We start from the raw sequence: 24,809 nt of genomic DNA, 5'->3' as shown, positions 1-24,809 counted from the left end.
TGGTTTCGTATAGATAAGAACGGCAGGACACACTGGCAGTTCAAATAAAATTGAATGCAAACAAGTTGCAGTAGGCGGGGCGCTAATTCTTCCGGGATGTGTTTCCTGCGCTCGCGCCGGTCGCATTAGTATGAGCGCACACGCACCTCACCGCCGCTCCAAGATGTCATATGCCATACATCGTAAGTTTTGAACCATTTTCGTTGCAGCGTTGCTGCTAGTTACGTTATATAAATCGGTGTAGACAATTTCAGTTGAAAGCATTGCGTGATTAGAATTAATCGCGATTATATCGTCCTTAATTGAACATATCCGATGGTTTGTACCAGAGACCAGTGAAAAGAGTCTATATGGCTTGTACCGATTTTTTTTACTCAGTTACGCAATAAAAATGCTACATACTAATTGTCAATGCCCGACGACTAAATAACTGCTAATATCGCGCGCATTGGGGAAAATTTGAGTGAATTTCAATAAATCAACTAGGTATTTGTCAGGTAATGAAACTAATTATGTTACACATCAAATTTCCGGATGTTTTGACCCGCGAAGTTTGCCACGAATTTCGCGATAGTTACTGATTTCTGCACATGATTACCTACTGAAGCTCTCACACTAAAACGATACCTATACAGTAGGCGCTCGGTAATCCGGCACCCGAATTTTTCCCCCTATGCCGGATTGTTGGAATTCGCGGATTAGTGAAGATGTAATAAAAGCACGAAAACAAACACGTGGCACTACTAAACAATTCAACCACTCTGTGATCCGACGTTCGGCTGATGTGTAAACTGCCGGATTACAGAGCGGGTCATTTAAGAAGCTGACTGCCGGTTTACTTGATGTGCCGGATCGACGAGCGTCGGATTACCGAGCTCTTACACCCATAGCCATTTCACAAGATAAAGTTCTGTATTTTGATAACACTTTATTGCAGTGCTGCACTAAAGAAATTGAACACAACGAACCACTTATTTAAACGGGTGTTTAACTATTCTGAATAGAAAGTTATAATATAGGTACTTTTTAAGAATAAACACACACAATAAACTTGCAGTATAGCATGACTGATGTGAAGCATCTGTCAATAGGTTTTATTTAAGGAAACGAGACCCCTCAACTTAAACAACTGAACCACATGACGTTGAACACTCGTTTGACGCATGAAACAACGCAAAACATGATATTGCATGGATAACCCCCTTTGAATCATTTAGCAAAGGAATTATTTTAGATGTAAATTAATTTACGAGTACAAACGCCGAAACACTTTAAGACTGATTGATACGCACGTCGCAAAACGTCTCCGAAGTGCAACTGTGGGCTGCGCGAAACAATCGGACTTACGCTACGTCAATGCTTCCAAACATAGCCTCGCAAGAATTATAATAATGTCATTTCAATATAGCAATGCAATGCTCCCCTTATAAGGTCCGAGCAATTGAATAATCTTCTTATAACCTTCGCAAGGGGAAATTGATTTGTAAAATCCGTTAAACAAAAGCGCTTGACGGTAATATGCACAGTGGCAGCATTTCGAACGTAGTATATATTTTTTGTAATCATTTCAGCTTTTCCACATTTATTGATAGCCTATTAGAACTTCGTAATATGTACGCAAATGACAAATATGACGGTTTTGAAACTGACCAAAATGTGTTTTTTTTTATTAGGGTTCCGTAGCCAAATGGCAAAAAACGAAACCCTTATAGATTCGTCATGTCGTCCGTCTGTCTGTCCGTTTATGTCACAGCCACTTTTTTCCGAAACTATAAGAGCTACACTGTTCAAACTTGGTAAGTATTCTATGAACCGCATTAAGATTTTCACACAAAAATAGAAAAAAAAACAATAAATTTTGGGGGTTCCCCATACTTACCAACTGAAACTCAAAAAATATTTTTTCATAAAACCCATACGCGTGGGATATCTATGGATAGGTGTTCAAAAATGATATTGAGGCTTCTAATATTATTTTTTTCTAAACTGAATAGTTTGCGCGAGAGACTTCCAAAGTGGTAAAATGTGTCCGTCCCCCCCCGTAACTTCCAAAATAAGAGAATGATATACCTAAAAAAAATATATGATGTACATTACCATGCAAACTTCCACCGAAAATTGGTTTGAACGAGATCTAGTAAGTAGTTTTTTTTTAAGACGTCATAAATGGTACGGCGAGTCCGACTCGCACTTGGCCGCTTTTTAGGGTTCCGTAGCCAAATGGCAAAAAACGGAACCCTTATAGATTCGTCATGTCCGTCTGTCTGTCCGATTATGTCACAGCCACTTTTTTAATAGAGATAATTTCTCGCTAGAATTCGATGGCGGCAAGCCAGTCTAAGTTAGATTAGGTATGATAGTAGGTACAATACAATATCACACGTGTCTATGCCATCAAGTCACATATTACCGTCTTCTTTCAAGTAAGAACTAATGATGAACAGGCGTGGGCGAAACATTTACCGTAATGCGAAGTTGCCGAATAATATCTATGATTAAAAACGTTATACGCCTAGCAATAAATTTCTATCTATACCTGTGTATTATAAGCATTGCATGAGCATGACGTCAATGTAATCATTTAAATATGAAAAGTTATACCACTATAACAAGCAACATGGTAACAGGCGTATAGGTCGATTCTTAAGAGCTTCCACTATATAGTAGACTATAGTATAGGTCTCCTTATAGTCTACCACCTATCTCGGGCGGTTCGTAAAGAAGTTGCGCAGTGATTTTCTAGTAGAAGGTAGCTGTATTTTAGTTTAAATTAGTTTATATACGTAATACAAACCAGCTTCATACAGCCAATGTCTGTAGCTGACCATACCAGTTATTGTCGACACGGTGCGCAAAATTTTATTAACATCAATAACCTACCTATATTAATAGTAGAATTTATAATTTCCTCTTCCCTAGCAGTACCTATTTAATACAGGACAGGAGGAGGCAGACACCCCCTGCCACAATGAATTCAATACGCTTGGCGGAGCAGGCACGTGGAATACTTGGTTTACCTCAATGATGGGGTTAATGAAATGCGGGCGTTTTAAGTACAGTAACTGGACGGGTTATCACAAACTGTACCTAACTTTTTGAAATTTTGAGCCATTCAATGTCGCCAGACAGCAAACATAACAAGCATTGCCAAATTCACTCTTCGTTGAAGAAAGCCTAGTTTTCGGAACTGGCGTCCAATCCTCACTAGTTAGAGAGGATCCTATCCGATAAATTAATTATTATTAGTAAAAGATTCGGTGTATTTTTTTGTCTAAGATTCAAGATCCTTGTGATCCTACTTACGTCCCGTCCCAGTCAAGTCATCCAACTGATAAGCACAGCCTCCTGTCATTGTTAGGGTTTAGTTTAGGCTATATTACCCAGTGTTTGCCTGCTATTATTAATTTACCTTCAGCGAGGCTTAATTCGGGAATTCCGTATTTACTAACACCGCGAGTCCGCGACCAGGATGTTGACGCTCGAGACTGTAATTCCCTTCGCTGTCGCTGTCAGATTAACCAATATATCTAGGGCTTCAAGATCCTTAATAAATGTAATTACTTGGAGGTCACACTTAAAATGTTTCGCACAGGATGCATTCAATCGAAATGAGAATAACTGGTCTGGAAAGCCAGCCAATCCAGCCATACGTCTCGAGAAAAGTATACTTTGCCGGTTCTCAGACAGGGTACCGATTTCCTGTTACTTGTGAGTCAGACCAGTCAGACCCTTGTTTATACCTTTTAGAATTCCTTTAAGATCAATAACAGCAACATTAGCTTGCTTATCTTGTTTGTTGCAAGTGTTGCAACCAAGCAATCGATGTACAAGGTTTTTATGTATAATCTTATACTTTAAACGAGCAATTCTTGTGTATATGTATATATTTTCGGGGATCTTGGAAACGGCTCTCCAGATTTCGATATAATTTGCTATATGCGGGTTTTCGGGAGCGAAAAATCGATCTTGCTATGTCTCATCTCTGGGAAAACGCGAATTTTGACTTTTTATATATGCGGAAAAGCTGAGATGATCTTGTGAGATGTGAGACATTACCGCAGAATAACTAATAGTACTATGACATTGCATGGGACGAATGTCTTGTCACTAGTGACTCTTTCATGCTTTCAAGTCATTTTTCACAGTTAACTAAAACCGTTGCTGCCAGATGACGTAACATTCCTACTAACCAAGCGAAATCGCACGTTGCAACATCCAAAGGAATATAAAGATTCTATACTTACTATTTTGGAGCTCTTCGCGACCACTAGTGGCGTCATTTAAATATACATAGTTCCATGTAACCACGATAGAAGCTTCAGATTTGAGTTAGACTCTCGCAACATACACTCGGACTCGGCTGGATTAGTGAGAATCGGACACAAAGCAAAGGGATATATAATAACATATACCTAGGTAGAGACAGCGTTATATAAGCTTTTAAGTTTTATTTATTTGTATGTATGTCAGTTTGTAAGGTATGTATCTATGGGCTTCATTTGCCTGATAATATTTTTTATTTATTAAAGAAAACGTTATTCTAAACTTCTTTCTATTCTACTACACAGTCATGTTCAAATAAATGCAAAACTGGCAGGTCTCCGAGTATTTATTATGTAATTTATGTAGTCAAAGTAGTCATATTTGCCTACAAAATTAATTGAATGATAGAGACGAATAGGTTACCTAACTCGTGGAGGAAAATACCGCTTGGTTTTGTTTATTCAACGGAAATGAGAATTTATTCAGAAATGTCAAATATTATCTACATAAGTAATAAGTATCTACATCATTATTTCCGCGAAGATCTATCAGGCCCACTGTCACTTTTTTTTGTATTTTTTTAGGGTTCCGTACCCAAAGGGTAAAACGGGACCCTATTACTAAGACTCCGCTGTCCGTCCCTCCGTCCGTCCGTCTGTCACCAGGCTGTATCTCATGAACCGTGATAGTTAGACAGTTGAAATTTTCACAGATGATATGTTTCTGTTAGTATTTGTGTATAACAACCAGAGAGCGAAACTGGTGCTGGTGACGTCATAATGACGTTAAGTCGCATACAGGATGTTTTTTTAAAACAACATTGTAACACTTCAATGATTCTTAATAATGATAATATATATATAATTGTTTATTTATAAAAATGCTTGATAATTTACACAAAAAAATAACGTAAACATTAAAAAACGATACGAGTAACATTTTTATTGAGTAATGACTAATTCTAATCTAATGTAATTCAAACAAAAAATATTATTCCGCGTGTAAATAAAACAACACAACAAAATGTTCCTCGAATGACGAAGTTTTTTCTTAATATTTAGATATATACTTACATTTCACACATACATTCAGGGCAAAATAATTCTTGAACCTCTCGCCGGTTAACAAAATTGGCGTCGCACTGATCATAACTCCTATAAGCACACCTGGAGCTAATGTTTTTGACAGTCAACCATTTTTCATTTAAATCAATTTCTTTTGATGGGAATAACGCATATACGGGTGCATAGACTCCATTATGACTTCAAACAATAATATTTCGGTTACATTTTACTAATAAAAATATAAGTAAACAGAAGTTGATTGTCATTTCCAACAATATTGTTATTAACATGATAAAGACAGTTAGTTATGTTTTTATACGTGGCCAGTGCGTATAAAAACTATCAACTTAAGTTTCAATATCAGTAAACTAAAGAGGCTAATAAGTTGTTATTTGATTAAGTATCTATAATCTAGATAACAACACTCTGTATTTAGCTTGACGTCATACGTCTGTCATCGGCACCAAAGTTTCGCTCTCTGATAAAAACAAATTCATTTGATATTTACCAGTCGCTTTTCGGTGAAGGAAAACATCGTGAGGAAACCGGACTAATCCTAACAAGGCCTTGTTTACCCTCTGGGTTGGAAGGTCAGATGGCAGTCGCTTTCGTAAAAACTAGTGCGTACGCCAAATCTTGGGATTAGTTGTCAAGCGGTCCCCAGGCTCCCATGAGCCGTGGCAAAATGCCGGGACAACGCGAGGAAGAAGATAAAAACAAATATAAAAATACTTATATATTTATGGGGGCTCCCATGCAACAAACGTGATTTTTTGCCGTTTTTTTGCGTAATGGTACGGAACCCTTCGTGCGCGAGTCCGACTCGCACTTGGCCGGTTTTTTTTATACTAAGTGAGGTGTGCAATAAAGAGTACTGTATTGTATAATTACATAGAATTTAGAGAGAGATGTTAATAACTTGACAATTAATTAGGTATATACCAAATAGGTATCTTATACCTTTAAACGAGCAATTCTTGTATATATATATGTATATATATTTCTGTGATCTCGGAAACGGCTCTAACGATTTCGCTGAAATTTAGTATATGGGGGTTTTTGGGGGTATACAATCTATCTAGATTAGTCTTATGTTTGGGAAAACGCGTGTTTTCGAGTTTTCATGCGTTTTTCTTTCGACGCAGAATATGGTCGCTAATTTCGTGTTGCCGGCCACTGTCCGTCTGGTCCAGCGGGTTAAGACGCGGACTGCTAAACGAGTGTTACGGGTTCGGATCTCGCCTGGTGACTAACTTTTGTTTTTTTTTATATGTTCAAGTTTATATATAATTTTTTAATTTTTATTGTTTTAAACAAGTTTAATTTAGTAAAAAAATGTAGTTAAGATTATCACCGATAGACCACCATATTACAATAAATAGTTAAGCTCGGTCGCCCAGGTACTTAGGTATTAATTAAGTACGATATCGCAAACATAAAAAAAAAATTAAGGGTATGATTTTATGACATAGATTAATATAAAAGGAGTGCCCCTTTATTCGGGTAGGTATAATCATCGGGTATTTCTTTAAAAAATAACGAACATATTCTGAAGTAAGTAAAGTACATAAGTCAGGCAATTTTTTTCTAGGTCAATCACGAAACGAAAAGAGGAAAACTAACATTACTTCAAATAATTTTGAAAATATTTCCATTCCTGGTATGTATCTATTGTTTAGTTTTGTGTTTATTCTGTGCTAGACTTCTTTTATTGCATCTGGAACACCTACTGACATAACATATATATATTTTTTAATTCCGCTACCTAAAGGTTGTCTGGAAGAGATCGCTTTTTAGCGACAAGACCGCCTGTTGTTTACCTCTTCTTTATGTGTGGTATTATTTGTACTGTTTCTGTATTGAGGTGTGCAATAAAGTATATTAGTATTTTGGTAAAAAAAAACTCATTATTTGGTGAAGAATACCTACAATTTAGACCTTTTTGGTTACAAATATCGACATTTATAGACCGGACTATTTAACTATTCCAGTGCACAGTCTCTGATATGCCTGAATTTAGATGAGAGTGCATAGCCTCCAGGTAACAATTGTGCAGTGAAGTTCCGAAATAGAATGCTATCGATTGTGGGTCGTCGACCGCGCATCCGCCGGCCGGCTTTGTCACGGGCTTATTACACTTTTAAATGTCACACTAGTTAAGCTATTCAGCTTCCGAGCTCACACCTTAACTTAACGGTGAAAGATAATTAATCATGTCTAATTACCATTTTCAGAATTTCACTGACCGGTCTACATCTATTTAACAGCTGAAGACACACATAAGGACAGGATCCGAAACTCTTTACACGAGTGTATTATAAGAAACAATCAAAGAAGGCAGGCGGCATATCAGAAGTGTAGTCTTATCTCAAGTTATTCTAATCGTAACGACCAAACATGTAGAGAAGGAAACTGACAAATACAGAAACGCAGGACGCAATGACCAAAAACCCAGCATAGGATAAAGCCAGCGTAAAAACAACACAGCATACGTAATAGTAGTGGGAGGATTCATTGACAAAACCGTCAGTAGACAGGTAAGATGACATTACGTTCAGTATGATTGTTTACACTTGGTTTACACGCGTCGGGCGCCTAAAATAGCGGCGGGGGACTGACGTCCGCACGTTTCATGGTAGCCATGTTTACGACACTTCCGCTGAAATGTCTATAAATACCAACAGGTATTTGGTATTAAATTTGCGGTAGTGTGGGAACACCGGATCGGAAATCGGCGTAATAAATCAGCCGTTAAGTTTGAGTGACGGAGAGCGGCCGGACGCCGCGCTCGCTGATAGAGTGCCCTCAATTGCCCGACCGATCTGATGGGATTTGAAGTAATCGGCGATTCACTCCACTCACTCGCTCATTCTAAATAAGTTGTTTATAATCTAACTTTGTTCAAAAATTAGATTTAGCAGATTTACTCAAGTTTCTAATGAAGCAAATATGCCTAGGGAGAGGGATTAGCGGTCATGAGCAAGACGATTTCAATTTAAATTATATCTTATTTAAATTCTAATATCGGTCCAATAAGCTAAGTAGTAAATTAAGTAGTAGTATTGTATTTTAGTAAATTGGAATAACGTAATTTGCGTAATATAACTAATACATCAAGAATTACACGAATAAAATCATCCCTTTCATTTCATAGGTAGTTGCCGACGAACTACGAAAGCAAACTCATTATTAGCGAACAATAACTTGCTAAATGCTGCTAACTAGCATATTAACTTACATGATAAAAAGCGCAGTTACACGCCAGCTGAACAGCATTCTATTAGGTGTTGCGAGGGAATACCTGGCAGGTTTTTGCGGATTGTTGTTTACGCTACACCGCCTACAGTGTCGTATGTAGGGTAAAGTCACACAATTTCGTAATTATTTTTTCTTCATTAAATACCTTAATACTGAGTTAAGTGGAAGAGAGGCCTTTACCCATCAGTGCCATCAGTGGGACTCTCATAGCTCTGAAATAATACTAAATTCCATAAGAGATAACCAGATGACGAGGTAAAGCTAAAGTCGAAGCCTCAAAGGAGTCACAGGAACCAAAACGGAGGCGCATTTTTCGCAGATCTCGTAGCCTAAGTATACAGCGGGATAATTCGGAATGATTTGTTGTTGCCGGATGTAACTAAGAGAAGGGGGAGGGGGACAGTGCTTTATTTAGCATTTGTTTGGGACACAATCAGTAAATATTATAATAAATAGCCCTCCACATGGTATCTCGAATTTAGCGAGTTACCAAACGCCCAACTTTACCCTACTAAAAAAGTAGGTGGAAGGTTTTCATCGTAAGCGAGATGTGACGGACATTAGTGAACTTGGCGAAATGTGACACATGTGTCCAAGGAAGCGTGCCGGTAATGGTGGCGTGCCTTCTCACACACTAACATTCAACTTTACTGTGAATTTACTTGGAACTATATCATTTTTACAAAATGATGTAGTCAACTGGAGAGGTGACCCCGCCCATGTAAATAATTTATATACAGGGGGGGGGGGGGGGGGGGCAGTTGTCTCTGTAGCTGACGATAGTCTGGTGCGAAAATAGGTATCTTCTTAACAGAAAACTTGTAGAAATTTCTTGCACAGAAAACTATAACTTTAGATCAATAATATTGTATCTTTTTATATAATTATTCTGCGTTACTTGATATTGTTTCAAAATTAACTGTAACCTTTACTTAAATGATATTGGAAGTAAAAAAAAAATATCATGAATATCGGCTGTTTTTACTAAGTTGCGGAAATTCCTATAAAAACGTAAAACCCAACGAAAAAAATAGAATTGTGTGCTATAATTGTAATTTAGAATCTTTCCTATTATTTCCAATCAAAGCTTTACTTCTAAACCCAAGTCATCCAGAAAAATCAGAGTGTACTGCTATTATATTGCACACAACTGTACAGACGGACATAACACATCTGATTGCCAGACCTTGCTGCAGTGTCCTTTATGACAGTCAATAATTTTTTTGTCATTAATGGTACAACCAGCATCAAAAGAACATGGTGTAACATGGAGAACTGTGACCGAAAATGAATTTCTGAGTAAAACAAGGGTCATGTTGTCAAGGGGATGTAGGTAGCTCTTGAGTGACATCTCTTATGACAGGATGCAAAGTCTTAACATGGATACATAAGGAAGTCAGTTATCAGAGTGAGAAACTACTATCAACTGAAATTAATAAATAAGTATTATGGGCAAACAAAAATACATAAATATGTAAATATTCTGAGGTTATATCTTATAATTAATGATTTACGATTTAATACTTCGGAACAGCCTGTATGTAGATACACGGTAATGAAAGAGTATGTCATGTCACTAGTGTCACTATAATGTTATCGTCATTGTGAACGACTAAATACAGTATGCTCCTATTTATTGATGAATTATTTGAATTAATGTAACTTTTAAAGTATTGTATTTTTATCTAATCAAATAATTAACCATATTAGAACATTCCTGAGAAGGAACTCTACTCGGGATCTCGGTCAATATTCAGAGAGTAAAGACATGTTGTAAATGTAAGTTCCATACTGTTGGATCAAAATAACCCCGATTTATTGTACCTAGTACATATAAGTCATCCCAAATATGTAGATACAAAGTTATCGAGTTACAATTAGGTACTTAACTCTACCTAGATATCAGTAGCATTAAAATGAGTTATTAATCCACAAAAAGCCACCAGCTCCCCGACAACCCTAGTGGTCTGCGGCTGTGTACACTGTACATCATCAGCGAACTCTGAAGCTTCTCATTTCCCGCGTGAATACGCGCCATTTTGCCCGGAATGACGGCAATACTCTTTTGACCCTTTCAGATCCGACGCTTCTAGTGCTTTTTCCTCCTATAACTATAAAAGTGGCTACCTAGCAAGTTTTCCTAGCGTACTGATAGACGACCGGTCTGGCTTAGTGGGTAGTGACCCTGCCTACGAAGCTGATGGTGGAAGCCGGGTTCAAATCCTGGTAAGGGCATTTATTCGTGTGATGAGCATGGATATTTGTTCCTGAGTCATGGGTGTTTTCTATGTATTTAAGTATTTATAAATATTTATATATTATATATATTGTTGTCTAAGTACCCTCAACACAAGCCTTATTGAGCTTACCGTACCGGGACTTAGTCAATTTGTGTCATAATGTCCTATAATATTTATTTATTTATTTATTTATATCTGTGCTGAATTGCTTACTGATATTCGAATTTTAACCTCCACAATACCACTGCCACATATCTGCATTCTAAACACATGAAATTTGGAGAAGCAGATCAGATTAAAGTACCTACACTCCACTTGTAATAACAACTTTCCTTTACTCTATAATCATTGCAAAGAAATCCAACACATAACTAGAGAATTTCACTAACACATACAGAATTTAAACAATTCCAACAGTGGAATAGGTTTCTGGAACATTAAATTTATACTGAATAAATGATATATGAAAGCTAAAAATAATACAGTACCGGCTTTTTAAAAAGAAAACAAAGGAGTTGGTAGTAAGTATCCTAGGTAGCTAGTAAGCTCCACAAAACCCACATCCACTTTATTAAGGTCCTACTTAAAAAAGTTGATAGTTTCTTATTATAAAGAAGAATATCTGTACGTGTTATTCCAAAAACTGTATATTCAATTGGGATAGCATATGTTTACGACACGAGTCAAAGTAATTTTTTATCATACGGGGAAGAAATAAACGCGAAAATAAGCGGACACGACTGAATCAAAACAAACATTGATGACATGGTAATGGTATGACGAGAGTAAGAATTCATTTCCCGTCTAAAGTATGTGCCGTTTGTATTAAATAAGTAGAGGATCTCAACACTCAGACATCTACACCTAAGCTAATAAACAGTCATTTCGTAAAATCATTTATTATATTAATTTACTTACCACCTCCTGATCGGGTGACAGAGCCACCGCCATTTTTCTTTATGACAAACAAGCTCAATGGCTGGTTGGTGTCCTCTCCGACACACATTCAAAAGACAGTAGTAGCAAGCGAAAACGATCAGAAGAGCACCTCGAGCACTGCAACTCGCAGCTTCACTTCAGACTACACACTACACACAAAGAGCATATAATCACTACGTTCTACACCATAGAACGTCGGCAAACGTCGTTTAAGCACACGTTCGTTGAACAAAACAAACATTCACGACTGGACAATTCTAAATTCTGCGAAATATCATTCTACTCTATATATCTATTGCATTCTAATATAGCCGCTCTGCTTAATGAATAAAAGAGTCAAGAGACCTAAATAACATTTTGGTCAGATCGCAAACGATACGTGCAAAGCAAGCCAATTCATCTAGCGTCTATGAGCGTTGAGCGCCAAAAACAAGATTTTGGGCTGTCAGTCAATGTGTTTTGACAGCTTTTGTCAAAATTTTGTAGGTTATAATTGATTGAATCTACCTTCTCAGTCTCATCTTTAATAATAATAATTATCGAAAACCCAGTTTATTTCTAAACTTGTTCTTTTATAAGTGTTTTTTTCTGCCCGTTCGATTTTTCAATCTAGTCATTATTAACAGTAACTGATTAAGTCCAGAAAAATGTCGACCCGATGGTAATATTTATTTTCGTATTTTATCTAATAAAATATCTTGTGCATTACATGTACCCTTATTTCACATTCATAAATTCTTTACCTTTTTCCAGGTATCCACTATACCAAAGAGGGAATCCCCAATTGAGAGTATTTTTACCAAATTTTTGGATGAAACTTGTTAAACCTCATTTAAAACAGCTACCAAACATAGTTCATTTCCAATGTTCTATGGAAATGACAAAGCATGACATTAAAAATTATCTGGAGAAGATTTACAATGTCCCAGTTGCAGATGTCAGAACGAAGATTACCATGGGGAAGTTCAGAAGGGATGTGGGAAAGGGTTACATTATAAAGGATGATGATATCAAATATGCCTATGTTACCCTGGTAAGTTCGAGATTGAGTGCTGCTTTCGTGAATGGTACAGTAGTATGTTGACACATCTTACTTTTTTTATGCTATGAAGGTGTATTTTGAGGATTTCAATAATTCCGAAAATCCTTATATTCATTTAAATAAATTTGACAAGTTGCCAAGAATGAAGAAAGTCTAAAAAGAAGGAAATATATAATGCCAAAGCAGAAAAAGTAATGTATCAACCTAATGCATCAAGAGTATCTACCATTCTTCAATAGGCGGGTCCACACAGAGTGAGCATATGTGCATGGCAATTTCCTCACACTTATGCTCACTCTATGTGGACCCACCTAATAACTTAACAAAAGGAGATATGTCTCTATATGTAGAACAATTAAACTGTTACATATACCTTTGATCGTAAACTGTAGAGATATATCTCTATTTGGAAAAGTATTAACCTTTTCAACACCAAAGACCACTAAAACAGTCATCGTCTGTTGTGCCCGCGACGCCAATGACCATTAAAACGGCTATGGCGGACGTTGTCAAAGCGACTTTCCTACTGTCAGTTAAGCTTCATATTCGCTCTTCACCAGTTAACTTTTTGGTGTCCATAGCATTTCTTGACACGTGTGGAAAAGCGTTGAAAAGGTTAAAAAAGGATGACAGTTACTTTTGGTGCATTGTTTCATATATTGATGCTGTACGGTCACATCTGAAAATATACGAAAAAAGTGCCTAAAATATGTATACACGACTTTAATGCCCATATATTAAGGTAGTGAATACATATTTTTGGCACATTTTTCATATCAATATTTTCAGATGTTACCACATATAAACCATTTTGCACATGTCTGGTCTATGCCATACTCCCACTGCTGCCAGTAAGGAATATCTGCCTGTCTGCCGGTGTCCTCGAGACAATGTTTAGGTACTCCCTCTTGCTGGGAAACCAAAAATTGGTTCTGGTTTGCTATAGCATATAACAACTAACTGCGAGATCATTAGAAAAGCTACTTGGCCAGTACTGTCAACAAACTTAGGTTTATAACTTCATTATTTTGTGTTTTATTGCCTGCCCAACCCCCAGATGTGGCAAAATGGGGGCTGGCAGATATGGCCATTTTATTTGCTCACGTCTGGGAATTTGGCACACAAAGGGGTAAGGATAAACCATACTCATTCCTCATGTTATATTTTCCAGCCAAAAGATATGAAGTTTGAGTACCCCAAGTTATTTGTGGACCAGAAGGAAGCTGAGGATGAGGATGCCAAATCCTTGGATGAAGCCAAGAAAACCTTCAAAGGGTATTTGGAACGGAACAAGGACAGATCTGATGTTCCAAGTTGGTTCTCTATATAAAATATACAACATAGATAAATATTAGTTTTTTACTGGAATAAGATATGTAAATAAATGTAGAAATGTAGTAAGCTTAGTTTTTCATTCAACAGGAAAAGTAAACTTTATGAAATGGGTCATGGTCATAGTCAAGCATTTCAGTAAAATATTTGCTTCAATTTAGTTTTTCTTATTCTGAATATCATTAGTTGTTTGTAGTAATAACTTAAATTTTTATAATTTATCTATGGAATGTAGCTTTCAATTCATACCGTAAAACGCCGTGTCTTTCATAAAAGTTGAAATTCCCGCCTAGTTTTTAAGGCATGCGAAAAACATGTTGTACTGACCCCACATAATGTGAGATAAAGGAAGGAAGAAGGCAACTTTATGTTTTGTCTATAATTGACGCTCCGGCAGTATGTAGGCGAAGACAAGGCATTTTTCCTATACTTCAACTATTACCTTTGGAGTCCAATTGTAGCCATTCTACAGCGAAATTCAGACCTTATTAAGTTATCTTACACGATAATTAGTTTATCTGTGAGGAATGTTAAAAAAAGGGCCAAAACCCAGGCGAAGTCATGGGTTTTTTTTTACGGTATTTAAATTTATTTATCATCCACATGCCTATTTTCAAACTTGTTTTTAGGTATTTCAGAAGGTATAGCAGTCAAGGTTAAATAAAAAAAAAAACCATTTACCTAACTTTTCATATTTAAAAAATAATGGTTTGTTTAGTTGTACTACAAAGATTACAAATATATGAATGTATTTTGAAACTCAAAACTGTTTTTACTATAAAAACTATTGGTTTCATACATTATCAACTCAAAATGTAATCTGTGTAATAATAGTCAGATTACATATTATAACTTAAAAGCAGCCTTTCCTCTGGTGTGAATTAAAAACAAAACAAAAACTTAAACATACAAATTTTAACAGAAGTATACTTGTTTTTAACCACTTAGAAATCAAATTAAGTGTTTAAAAATCACCTCTAACTATTTCAACATTTAGTCAAAGAAAGTGGTAAAACCTATTTCTAGATTATAAATCTCACCAGTTTCTTATTCAACAGCAACCTTATATACCTATTTTATAAGAGAATAATAAAATCTTACAAATGTTAACATAGTAGTAAGTGTCAGTAGCTTTAATACTTCAAAATCTGGCCTCTAAGCTTTAATATATTCATCCAGGAACGCTGAGCAGTGGCATCGTGGGCACTCGGAAATGTCTAACAAGAAGGTTACCTGAAAAAAAAAATCTAATCAATGAACTTTAAAACTGGTAAGACTGAAAAAAATCCTCAGTTCTAGCTTCCTTGCCAGTCTATTGACTTAATTGTAATTCTGTACAAAAAAAGAAAAAAAGATGATGTTATAGATTGCTCTTAGAGACTGTTGACCTTTAAAGGGTTAATTAAACCAATCCATACATATAGAACCTCATTGTCGAGACAATAAGATTCAAATTGATTTACTATGTTCATTAATATATAGTCACCTGAAGTAACTTCACTTAAAATCACTCACTATGACTTAAAATAAATTGTCATGGTGACTCGAAAACTAGTCTACAGCAATAAATTCTCATATAAAAGTACTTACTCTTGGATGCTGTTCGCACTTCAGCCGAATGCGACCGTTGCAGTAATAGCCACATGCTCTGCAAAACACGATGGTCTTATCTCTCTCGCAGGAACACCTCTTCATATACGCGTCAGCGATGTCGGGCACGCCACGCCCGACGCGGCTTCCAACCTTGTAAACTTTACCAGCAGCCGCCGCTGCTACTGGAGTAGCTTTCTTAGCAGTGATAGTTTCCATTGCTGGTTTCCTACGAACATAGTTTTTGTAAAGAAGCCCCGAAACAAGTTATTATAAGACTTTTATTTTTAATATCACTTACATTTCTTTGGTCCTGAAATAAGCTCAAAAGTTTGGTAAAAGCTAAATTGCTGACACACTCGAAAGTTTAGCGGGTAGACATAACGAAGATCACAATGAAAAAAAAAAATTAAGACGTTTTTTATTTTCGCTTGCAAGATGCCAAATGTCTTAAGGGCTCTATAAACGTCCCGGTAATTTCATACGATTTTCGACAGCAAATTCTATTAATCAACTTTGCATTGTATAAATTGTACATTCAGATGTCAGACACAATGAAAAAAAAAATCAACCATGAGCAACTCTGGCCAACGTGGGAAAAACGAAAAAATATTTACATTTAACTTTGCATTGTCACCAAAATCTAAGATGACGCCCTTATGACACTGCTGGACACGTAAGCATTCATAGGCTACGATGCCCATAGGCGATCTATTTGCATGTTTGCCAGTACCAGCAGTTTAGCCATTAGATAAAGCTGCAAATTTGAAAAAAGTAGGTGGGAAGGATCGATTGATCATATAAATAAAATTTCACGCCTTTTTAGGGTTCCGCAGTCAACTAAATAAATAATAATAAATAAATATGATAGGACATTATTACACAAATTGACTAAGTCCCACAGTAAGCTCAATAAGGCTTGTATTGATGGTACTTCGACAATGATATATATAATATATAAATATTTATAAATACTTAAATACATAGAAAACACCCATGACCCAGGAACAAATATCACACGAATACATGCCCTTACCAGAATTTGAACCCGGGACCATCAGCTTCGTAGGCAGGATCACTACCCACTAGGCCAAACCGGTCGACTAAGAACCCTTATAGTTTCGCCTGTCTGTTTGTCTGTCTGTCCGTCCACGGCTTTGCTCTGTGATCGTTAGTGCTAGAAAGCTGAAATTTGGCACGAATATACAAATCACGCCGATAAAGTCGTAAAATAAAAATCTAGACAGTTGTTTTTTTAGGATGGCTCCCCTAACGAAAATTAGGGATGAATTTTTGTTTTCGCTTCAACTCTATAATACGGGATGTCCTCAGGGTAGGTCTTTCAAAACGAATACGGGTCTTTGAAAATATTTTTTTGATAAACTTAATATTTTCGGAAATAATTGTTCTAAAAGAATCAAAAATTTTATCCCCCCCATCTAAATTCAGAACCAGGTGTCCAAAAAATATGAAAAAAATCGTGAAAGTAAAGCTTAGTGAAGACTTTCAACGAAAACTATAGCAAACCAGATCGGTTTAGCCATTTTTGAGTTTCTGGAAAAAGTCTATTTTGAACATGGCCCGACATGATCTTGGCCGAATGTTAAATTAACAAGTTATTTTCAGGCAACATTTTATGCATTAGGCATCTTTGAACGTTTGAACTCTTGGAATTACGAGAAACAAAAACCTTATTTATCCCTTATATAGGTAATAGGGTAGGAGTATTTATTATTAGTCAGCCTCAAATGGAAAATAAATTGATAATATTAATAGGTATTTTTTTTGTTGTTGTTTGCTAAAATATTTAAGAGCCCATCAACGTGCTCACTAGCGCCACTGCTAAATAATTGTGATTATTTAAATTTAGCGATAGATATTTTTAAAAGGGGGCCGCTATGTACTGTATTTTATATTTTACTTTTTAGGGTTCCGTAGCCAAATGGCAAAAAACGGAACGCTTATAGATTCGTCATGTCCGTCTGTCTGTCCGATTCTGTCACAGCCACTTTTTTCCGAAACTATAAGAGCTGTACTGTTCAAACTTGGTAAGTAGATGTAGTCTATGAACCGCATTAGGATGTTTACACAAAAATAGAAAAAAAACAATAAATTTTGGGGGTTCCCCATACTTAGAACTGAAACTCAAAAAATCTTTTTTCATCAAACCCATACGTGTGGGGTATCTATGGATAGGTCTTCAAAAATGATATTGAGGTTTCTAATATCATTTTTTTCTAAAATGAATAGTTTGCGCGAGAGACACTTCCAAAGTGGTAAAATGTGTCCCCCCCCCCCCCCCCGTAACTTCTAAAATAACAGAATGAAAAATCTAAAAAAAATATATGATATACATTGCCATGTAAACTTCCACCGAAAATTGGTTTGAACGAGATCTAGTACGTAGTTTTTTTTTAATACGTCATGAAATTAAAAAAAAATTTTTTTTTTCATCATACCCATACGTGTGGGGTATCTATGGATAGGTCTTCAAAAATGATATTAATGTTTCTAATATCATTTTTTTCTAAACTGAATAGTTTGCGCGAGAGAACCTTCCAAAGTGAAAAAAAGTGTGTCCCCCCCCCCTGTAACTTCTAAAATAACAGAATGAAAAATCTAAAAAAAATATATGATATACATTACCATGCAAACTTCCACCGAAAATTGTTTTGAACGAGATCTAGTGAGTAGTTTTTTTTTTAATACGTCATAAAATTTTAAAAAATTTTTTTCATCAAACATATACGTGTAAGGTATCTATGGATAGGTCTTCAAAAATGATAGTTAGGTTCCTAATATAATTTTTTTCTAAACTGAATAGTTTGCGCGAGAGACACTTCCAAAGTGGTAAAATGTGTGTCCAAAGTGGTAAAATGTTGAACAAGATCTAGTAAGAAGATTTTTTTTTAATACGTCTTAAATTGTACGGAACCCTTCATGCGCGAGTCCGACTCGCACTTGGCCGCTTTTACGTTCTGGATTCGTCAATCTAGGCATCCAAAGTTAAAATGGCCGTTTTTGTTTTAAGTTCATAGATCGATGAATCCAGCAACATAGAAACTAGTTTGATGTATTCAAAAGGTACTTAAATACAAAATACAGTACGTAGCGTCCCCCTTTTTTTTTTAAATATCTATCGTCAAATTTAAACAATCACAATTATTTTCCAGTGGCGCTAGTGAGCACGTTGATGGGCTCTTAACATCAATGCGGTACGAAAACTAACGCAAGTTTATGTAGACTTGATTTGTTATAATTAGGTACATTAAGAAATAAAAAGTTTTAGTATAACTTGGTCTCAGGTACTGTGCTACCAAGTGCCATGCATTGCGTGTCACTAATAGGTCAGCATTTTCATGTTGAAACGATAAGCATCTCTGAACTGTTAACAGACTCGTTGTTTAAACTAGCTTTAAGTGTTTATGAGAATTATGAGGGGCATTGCACAATGTTTTTTTTTTACTTGGCATTATTAATGCGGAATGCTAATTCAAGATTTAAGGTCAGGTGGGGTAACTGGGTCTACGGGAAAAGTGAACCTATATGTTAGAAATCAAAAACTAAACATTGTAACGTGATGTTACTCAGTCGGTAAATAGTGCTTATAGGCTGGCAACATTTTTTGAAAAAAATATGAGGGGTAGATCGCATATGTGAGAAACGAGGGTATACCAAAAAAATCAGTCAGCTTCCCGTCCAACACCGAGTTGTCGGAAGGATATTCCTGCTTCTGTAAAACTAATAAATAAAAGTGTTTAGGAGCTGATGTTCAAGGTAAGTGCAAGGTTATACTTAATGTTCCGTTTCCATGGCGTTATTTATTTGAAATACCGTTCATTTGTAGTTTTATTGATAGTGGAAAAAATATAACCTAAGATATGTCAAGTGGGGGAAGTGAGTCTAGTAATATTGGGTCAAGAGAAACATATGTCCCTCTTTCCCTGTATCAGATGTCACAAACATTTTCATTGCCTGTGAAACCATAATAAATTATAAATTTGTTTAAGAAATAATTTAGAACTTATAATAAATAGGGGCATTAATTTAAAGATTGCGTAGCTTACTGTCCCAATTGGATTTGTAATGCGAAAAAAATATTTTACCACTTAATAAAAAAAACGAAAATATGCTTTAAAGCTGAGTAAAATCGTTTTATATTTAACAACAAGTAAAGTATGTTTCTCTTACCCCACCTGACCTTATCGTAATTTCGATTTTAGATACCTACTAATACAACGTGGGAACTTAAACCTAATTGACAAAAAAAACACACATTATTCAAAGTATTTATATACATCATCTAAAATTTTGCGAAAATTACTTAATCATATTTTCATTTGTCACCATCCATTCACCGCCATCAACGGGGACAAGTGAGACAAAAAGTCCGAACTGTTACCACTGGGAACAATTGGAACAAAATAATTCCCACTAGTTACAGTAACTTGTAGTGGAGACAACTAAGAATAAACCTATCCAGAAAAGCCAATGAAAAATTATGTATTTATCATAGTACATACCTAATTCATTATTTATTGCAATAAACGTAATAAACGTGCATTCATAAAAATAAACTAACGTATCTAATAAATAAAACTAAAAGCGGCCAAGTGCCAGTCGGACTCGCCCATGAAGGGTTCCGTACCATTACTACCATTTATGGAAAGCCTTAAACAGACTGCGTTCCCAAGTTGGCCGCAGCAAAGACAATTTCGTAAGGTGGGGCGGCCTACGCAGCTCAGGGGGCCTATCGCGAAAATCGAAATTCGTCAATTGCGGGCATTTTTCTCTGTCACTCTAATTACGTCTTAGTGAGAGTAAAAGAAAAAGATCCCCGCAATTTGTGAATTTCGGTTTCGCGGTAGGCCCCCAGATACTCAATGGCATGCGCATGAAGCACGGCTCACCAAACGTTGACACACATGCTGTCCTGCCCAGCAAACCCGCACACATGTTCCGAGCAAGATCTACGGGACACAACAGACAGCTTAATATAAAACGATATATAATATATACGACGATAAATACAAAACCATCGACACGAGAAGAGACGATCACGTTTGACTCTGTTGACTGGGTTGTTGAATAATCCTGTCCTATCAATACATAAAGATGTTATCATTTTTGAAAAAACTAGTGCCTAACTGCCTACTTCTATTTTATTCTTAGGATTAGTTGTCAAGCGGATCCTATAAGGCTCTCATGAGCCGTGGCAAAAGGCCGGGGCAACGAGAGGAAGATGATGATTGTAAATAAATCTAGTATAAAGCTGCTCCATATAAATCTGTGTGGTGCCCCTAACATGTAAGTGACACGTAATTAATTATAATCAGCACTATTATTTCATTTTTATCTCGTAAATCTCGCGCGTTCATCACAGGAAGTAGTTGTATTGTTTGTCAAAGGTTTCCGCTGCGGGATCATGCAATGGGCCGTATAAAGAAGGAGCCAGGTGGACTGGACGCAATGAAGCAGTGACCAGTAAAGATGAAACACTCGTTTTGTTTGGCTGTCTTTGCCCTGTGCCTCTGCCTAGTGATGGAGCCAGCACTCGTCAGTGCTGCGCCCTCGTCTTTTGCTGAAGCTGAGATGCCTTTGAAGCGAGTGAGTATCGTATAAAGTGCCGATTACATCCAAACTTTATCAGGCCTGATATCAGACTCGATTTCGGGCCCGAAAAAGAATATTTATCCATTTCACCAAATATCAGCACATTGTTGAAATTGCCAGTCACTTTTTGGTGAAGGAAATCATCGTGAGGAAACCGAACCAATAAGGCCTATAGTTTACTCTTTAGGTTGGAAGGTCAGATCAGATGGCAGTCGCTTTTGTAAAAACTACTTAACACTTGCATAGGCTGGGCTATCAAACTCGTTGCCAACTTAGTTTGAGCTGACTCTAGAAGTCTGATTATATTTTTCCTGTAAAATTTATAGATGCACTAGTTACGAATTACCTATTCGCACATGTATCGTACGTTTTACAGTATATATGACCCTTTCAATTTTCGACATAGTTACGTCGTAATGTGCTAATTATCGCACTAGTGCGGTAAAGTAGCACCATATGTACTGTAATAGTACATTACGATACAAGTGCGAAAAATAGGAAATTAGAAACGAGTGGCGATAAATTAAAACACGACCGAAGGGAGTGTTTTAAATCGACACGAGTTGCGAATTACCTATTCGCACATGTATCGTACAACGTTTTACAGTACATATGGCCCTTTAAATGTTCGACACAGTAACGTAATATGCTAATTTTCGCACTAGTGCGGTAAAGTAGCATCATATGTACTGTAAACGTTCATAATTAATTTCATTGAAGTTTGACGTTTTAAATAACCCTTGCACTGTCTGGGCTGTCAAAATCGCTGTACAACTTATCTTGGTCTGACTCTATCTTGGTAACTTTGTTTTTAATTACCTACCAAAAACATTTCTCAATTCAGTTTGTAATTTAACCATCTTTACATGTGTTTATTACACCTGAAATTTCAATGAGATTACATTAAAGATACCATTTTTAGGGTTCCGTACCTCAAAAGGAAAAAACTGAACCCTTAAAGGATCACTCGTGCGTCTGTCTGTCTGTCCGTCTGTCACAGCCTATTCAAATAAAAGATCAATTTTTGAAATCGGTTCACATGAATCATCCTCGAAAACCAACATACGTGCATTAATTACATTGCAATTATTTAGACAATTTGCCGATAGATGGCGCTGTACACAATAGGGTTGTTTCCAATTTTTTGAAACGCTTGTATTACGTTCTATATTAACTAAAAGTTGCCCTAAAATTCAACTTTTATACTAAAAACGGTTTTAAATATGTTAAATTAACAAAATATATTTTGACAGATGCTTTCGCGCCCAAAACGCTCTTTGGAAATTGTGTGACGTCACAGTTTACGGTTTGACACATAACTACATACACACGTAGAAGATACGAACTGTCAACTGACATTTGTCATTTGTTGTTTATCGCCTAACTGTCAACAGTGTCAATCCGAGAGTTGTGACGTCACCAGAATCTTCAATAACGTTTCGAGTTTGGTCACGTGACGTGTGCCAAAAGATATTTTAAATTCAATATTTACAAAAATATGGTCATAACAGGTCCCCTAAAAGTAGTTTAACATGTTCTTATTTAACATATCTTATTAAGAATTTATTGGGATACAATTCTGCCCTAAGATTTGTAGATGGAAATAACCCTATTGTACTTAGTATAGGTACTTCTGATCAAGTCTTTCGCCTTTATAGAGTTTATAGTTACACGAGATAATTCAAAGTTTGTACGGAACCCTCGTACCCATGTACCCCACCCCACAAGATGACAGACCCTACCATGCACAAGAAAACGTACTAGAACGATAGATGGCAGCACGTGCTTTGGCGTAAAGTGTCAATGCACATGTTTATGTGGCCTGAACCACAAGATGCCAGACCCTCTAACGCGCAAGGTCCCTATAATCACTCACTATCTCCTTTACAATTAATTACACCCCTTATTCCATCCTTATTCATAAACGCGCTACAAGCCTCAATTAGCTAATCGTGTGTCTTAATTTGTTATTTTGATTTATGTATTTATAAGAAGGAATAAAACATAAATTGACATTGACGACCGGTCTGGCCTAGTGGGTAGTGACCCTGCCTATGAAGCCGATGGTCCCGGGTTCAAATCCTGGTAAGGGCATTTATTCGTGTGATGAGCATGGATATTTGTTCCTGAGTCATGGGTGTTTTCTATGATTTAAGTATTTATAAATATTTATATATTATATATATCGTTGTCTAAGTACCCTCAACACAAGCCTTATTGAGCTTACTGTGGGACTTAGTCAATTTGTGTAATGATGTCCTATAATATTTATTTATTTATATTATATTTATTTATAACTAATTAGGGCTTGTAGTCCGTTTATGAATCCAAGTTTGCCCTATTTTGCTGTGATTTTGCCCACGGTTGTTGACTACGAGTATATCAATGCTGGAGTTAGACCAAGCTAAATTGGCAGCGATTTTGATAGTTCCGACTGTATATGCAATTGTTATTTTAAACGTCAAACTTCTATGAAATTAAGACCTTTAGATAACCCTTGCACAGTCTGGGGATATCAAATTCGCTGCCAACTTAGCTTGGTCTAACTCTATCTTCCATCCAGTGAGTTCCTCGTAGTTTAAACATGTGTATTTAAAATCGGCTCTATCGCGAATTGATTTAGTTACCTTTATTTCCGACGTTTCGACGCAGGTTTCACTGGTCGTGGTCGCGGATAATTGTAATGTGTGTATGTATGTATTATATTATATGATATGTTTTATTTTAATAATATGTGTTCAAAACGCGAAAGTTTTGTTCCATAGTTGTTTTAATTCATTATTAATACCATTCTGTGCCTATATAAACATACACGTACAAGATCTAATATAACATATTTAAACAGGTCGCCCGACAAATGCCGCCACCACCGCCACCACCACCAGAGATGCCAAGTGGTATGCCGGGTATGTTAGAACCCTCTTTTATGTACCAAAACATCGCTGGCATATTGGGCTCCACGCGTAACAGACGAGAGGCGAAAGGCGGCGGTGCCATACCCACAAGAAAAGGATAGTTTTGTTGAACTTGAAACTATAAATTTATTTGATTTAACGACCCGACGACCATGCATGTTTGGATTCCTAATTAACTTTTATTAAACTAAGATTGAGCAAATTATATTGTGTTTTTAATTTTAACTTTGGTGCCACTGGTAATGTACAGTCAGCATCAAATACACAGTGACGGCCAAAGTTGCCAAATATACCGTAATAAACCTTTGTTACAGATGTAGTAAATAATCCTTTCCCATCGTTTTTTTACGGAAACGTACGAGCGTGTAAGGCTATTTCAATCAGTTTTAGTACAAAATGTACTGAGGTTGACTGAAGTAGCATGGCAAATACGAACGATCCCGATAAAATACGATGGGAAAGGATTATTCACTCACTACATCTGCAGGTCAACCGGGAAAACCAAAGTTCGTCAATTGCGGGCATTTTTCTTTGTCACTCTAATTTGGTCCTA

At 36.4% G+C, this 24,809-nt stretch overlaps 3 protein-coding genes and 1 long non-coding RNA gene across 7 annotated transcripts in view; 2 read left to right on the top strand and 2 right to left on the bottom strand.

Moving 5' to 3' along the window:
- The window catches only part of LOC133527141 (tyrosine-protein phosphatase non-receptor type 9-like), a 107,306-nt gene extending 95,258 nt beyond the window's left edge, over positions 1 to 12,048 (bottom strand). Inside the window, exon 1 of the mRNA XM_061864030.1 lies at positions 11,744 to 12,048. Within this exon, the coding sequence (XP_061720014.1) occupies positions 11,744 to 11,776 (33 nt within the window). The 5' untranslated portion in view covers positions 11,777 to 12,048. The remainder of the gene's footprint in view (positions 1 to 11,743) is intronic.
- Positions 12,049 to 12,201: 153 nt separating this feature from the next.
- On the top strand, positions 12,202 to 14,207 carry LOC133527151 (large ribosomal subunit protein uL23m). The gene is made up of 3 exons (XM_061864045.1): positions 12,202 to 12,425; positions 12,518 to 12,797; positions 13,978 to 14,207. Exons 1-3 carry the CDS (start codon positions 12,412 to 12,414, stop codon positions 14,134 to 14,136), a joined length of 453 nt encoding a protein of 150 aa, XP_061720029.1. The 5' UTR covers positions 12,202 to 12,411; the 3' UTR covers positions 14,137 to 14,207.
- A 607-nt stretch (positions 14,208 to 14,814) lies between these two features.
- Positions 14,815 to 16,813, bottom strand: LOC133527152 (uncharacterized protein CG13380). 2 transcript variants are annotated; one of them, XM_061864047.1, is made up of 3 exons: positions 16,765 to 16,813; positions 15,729 to 15,957; positions 14,815 to 15,371 (listed from the first exon to the last, which is right to left on the bottom strand). In XM_061864047.1, the coding sequence occupies exons 2-3, from the start codon at positions 15,945 to 15,947 to the stop codon at positions 15,294 to 15,296; spliced, it is 297 nt and encodes a 98-aa protein (XP_061720031.1). In that variant the 5' UTR covers positions 15,948 to 15,957; positions 16,765 to 16,813; the 3' UTR covers positions 14,815 to 15,293. The 2 variants fall into 2 exon arrangements, with proteins under 2 accessions (XP_061720031.1, XP_061720030.1); XM_061864046.1 differs by lacking the exon at positions 16,765 to 16,813 and adding an exon at positions 16,030 to 16,748.
- A 2,626-nt stretch (positions 16,814 to 19,439) lies between these two features.
- Positions 19,440 to 24,461, top strand: LOC133527153 (uncharacterized). 3 transcript variants are annotated; one of them, XR_009800829.1, is made up of 3 exons: positions 21,021 to 21,035; positions 21,137 to 21,335; positions 24,187 to 24,461. It is a non-coding gene; the product is annotated as an uncharacterized LOC133527153 (long non-coding RNA). The 3 variants fall into 3 exon arrangements; XR_009800830.1 differs by having other exon boundaries at positions 21,119 to 21,335; XR_009800828.1 differs by having other exon boundaries at positions 19,440 to 21,335.
- The last annotated feature ends 348 nt before the right edge of the window (positions 24,462 to 24,809 follow it).

Source organism: Cydia pomonella, chromosome 17 (genome assembly GCF_033807575.1).
Source record: "Cydia pomonella isolate Wapato2018A chromosome 17, ilCydPomo1, whole genome shotgun sequence".
NCBI classification, from domain to species: domain Eukaryota; kingdom Metazoa; phylum Arthropoda; class Insecta; order Lepidoptera; family Tortricidae; genus Cydia; species Cydia pomonella.
The sequence above is the reverse complement of the archived record's forward strand: the minus strand, read 5'-3'. Positions and strand labels throughout refer to the sequence as shown.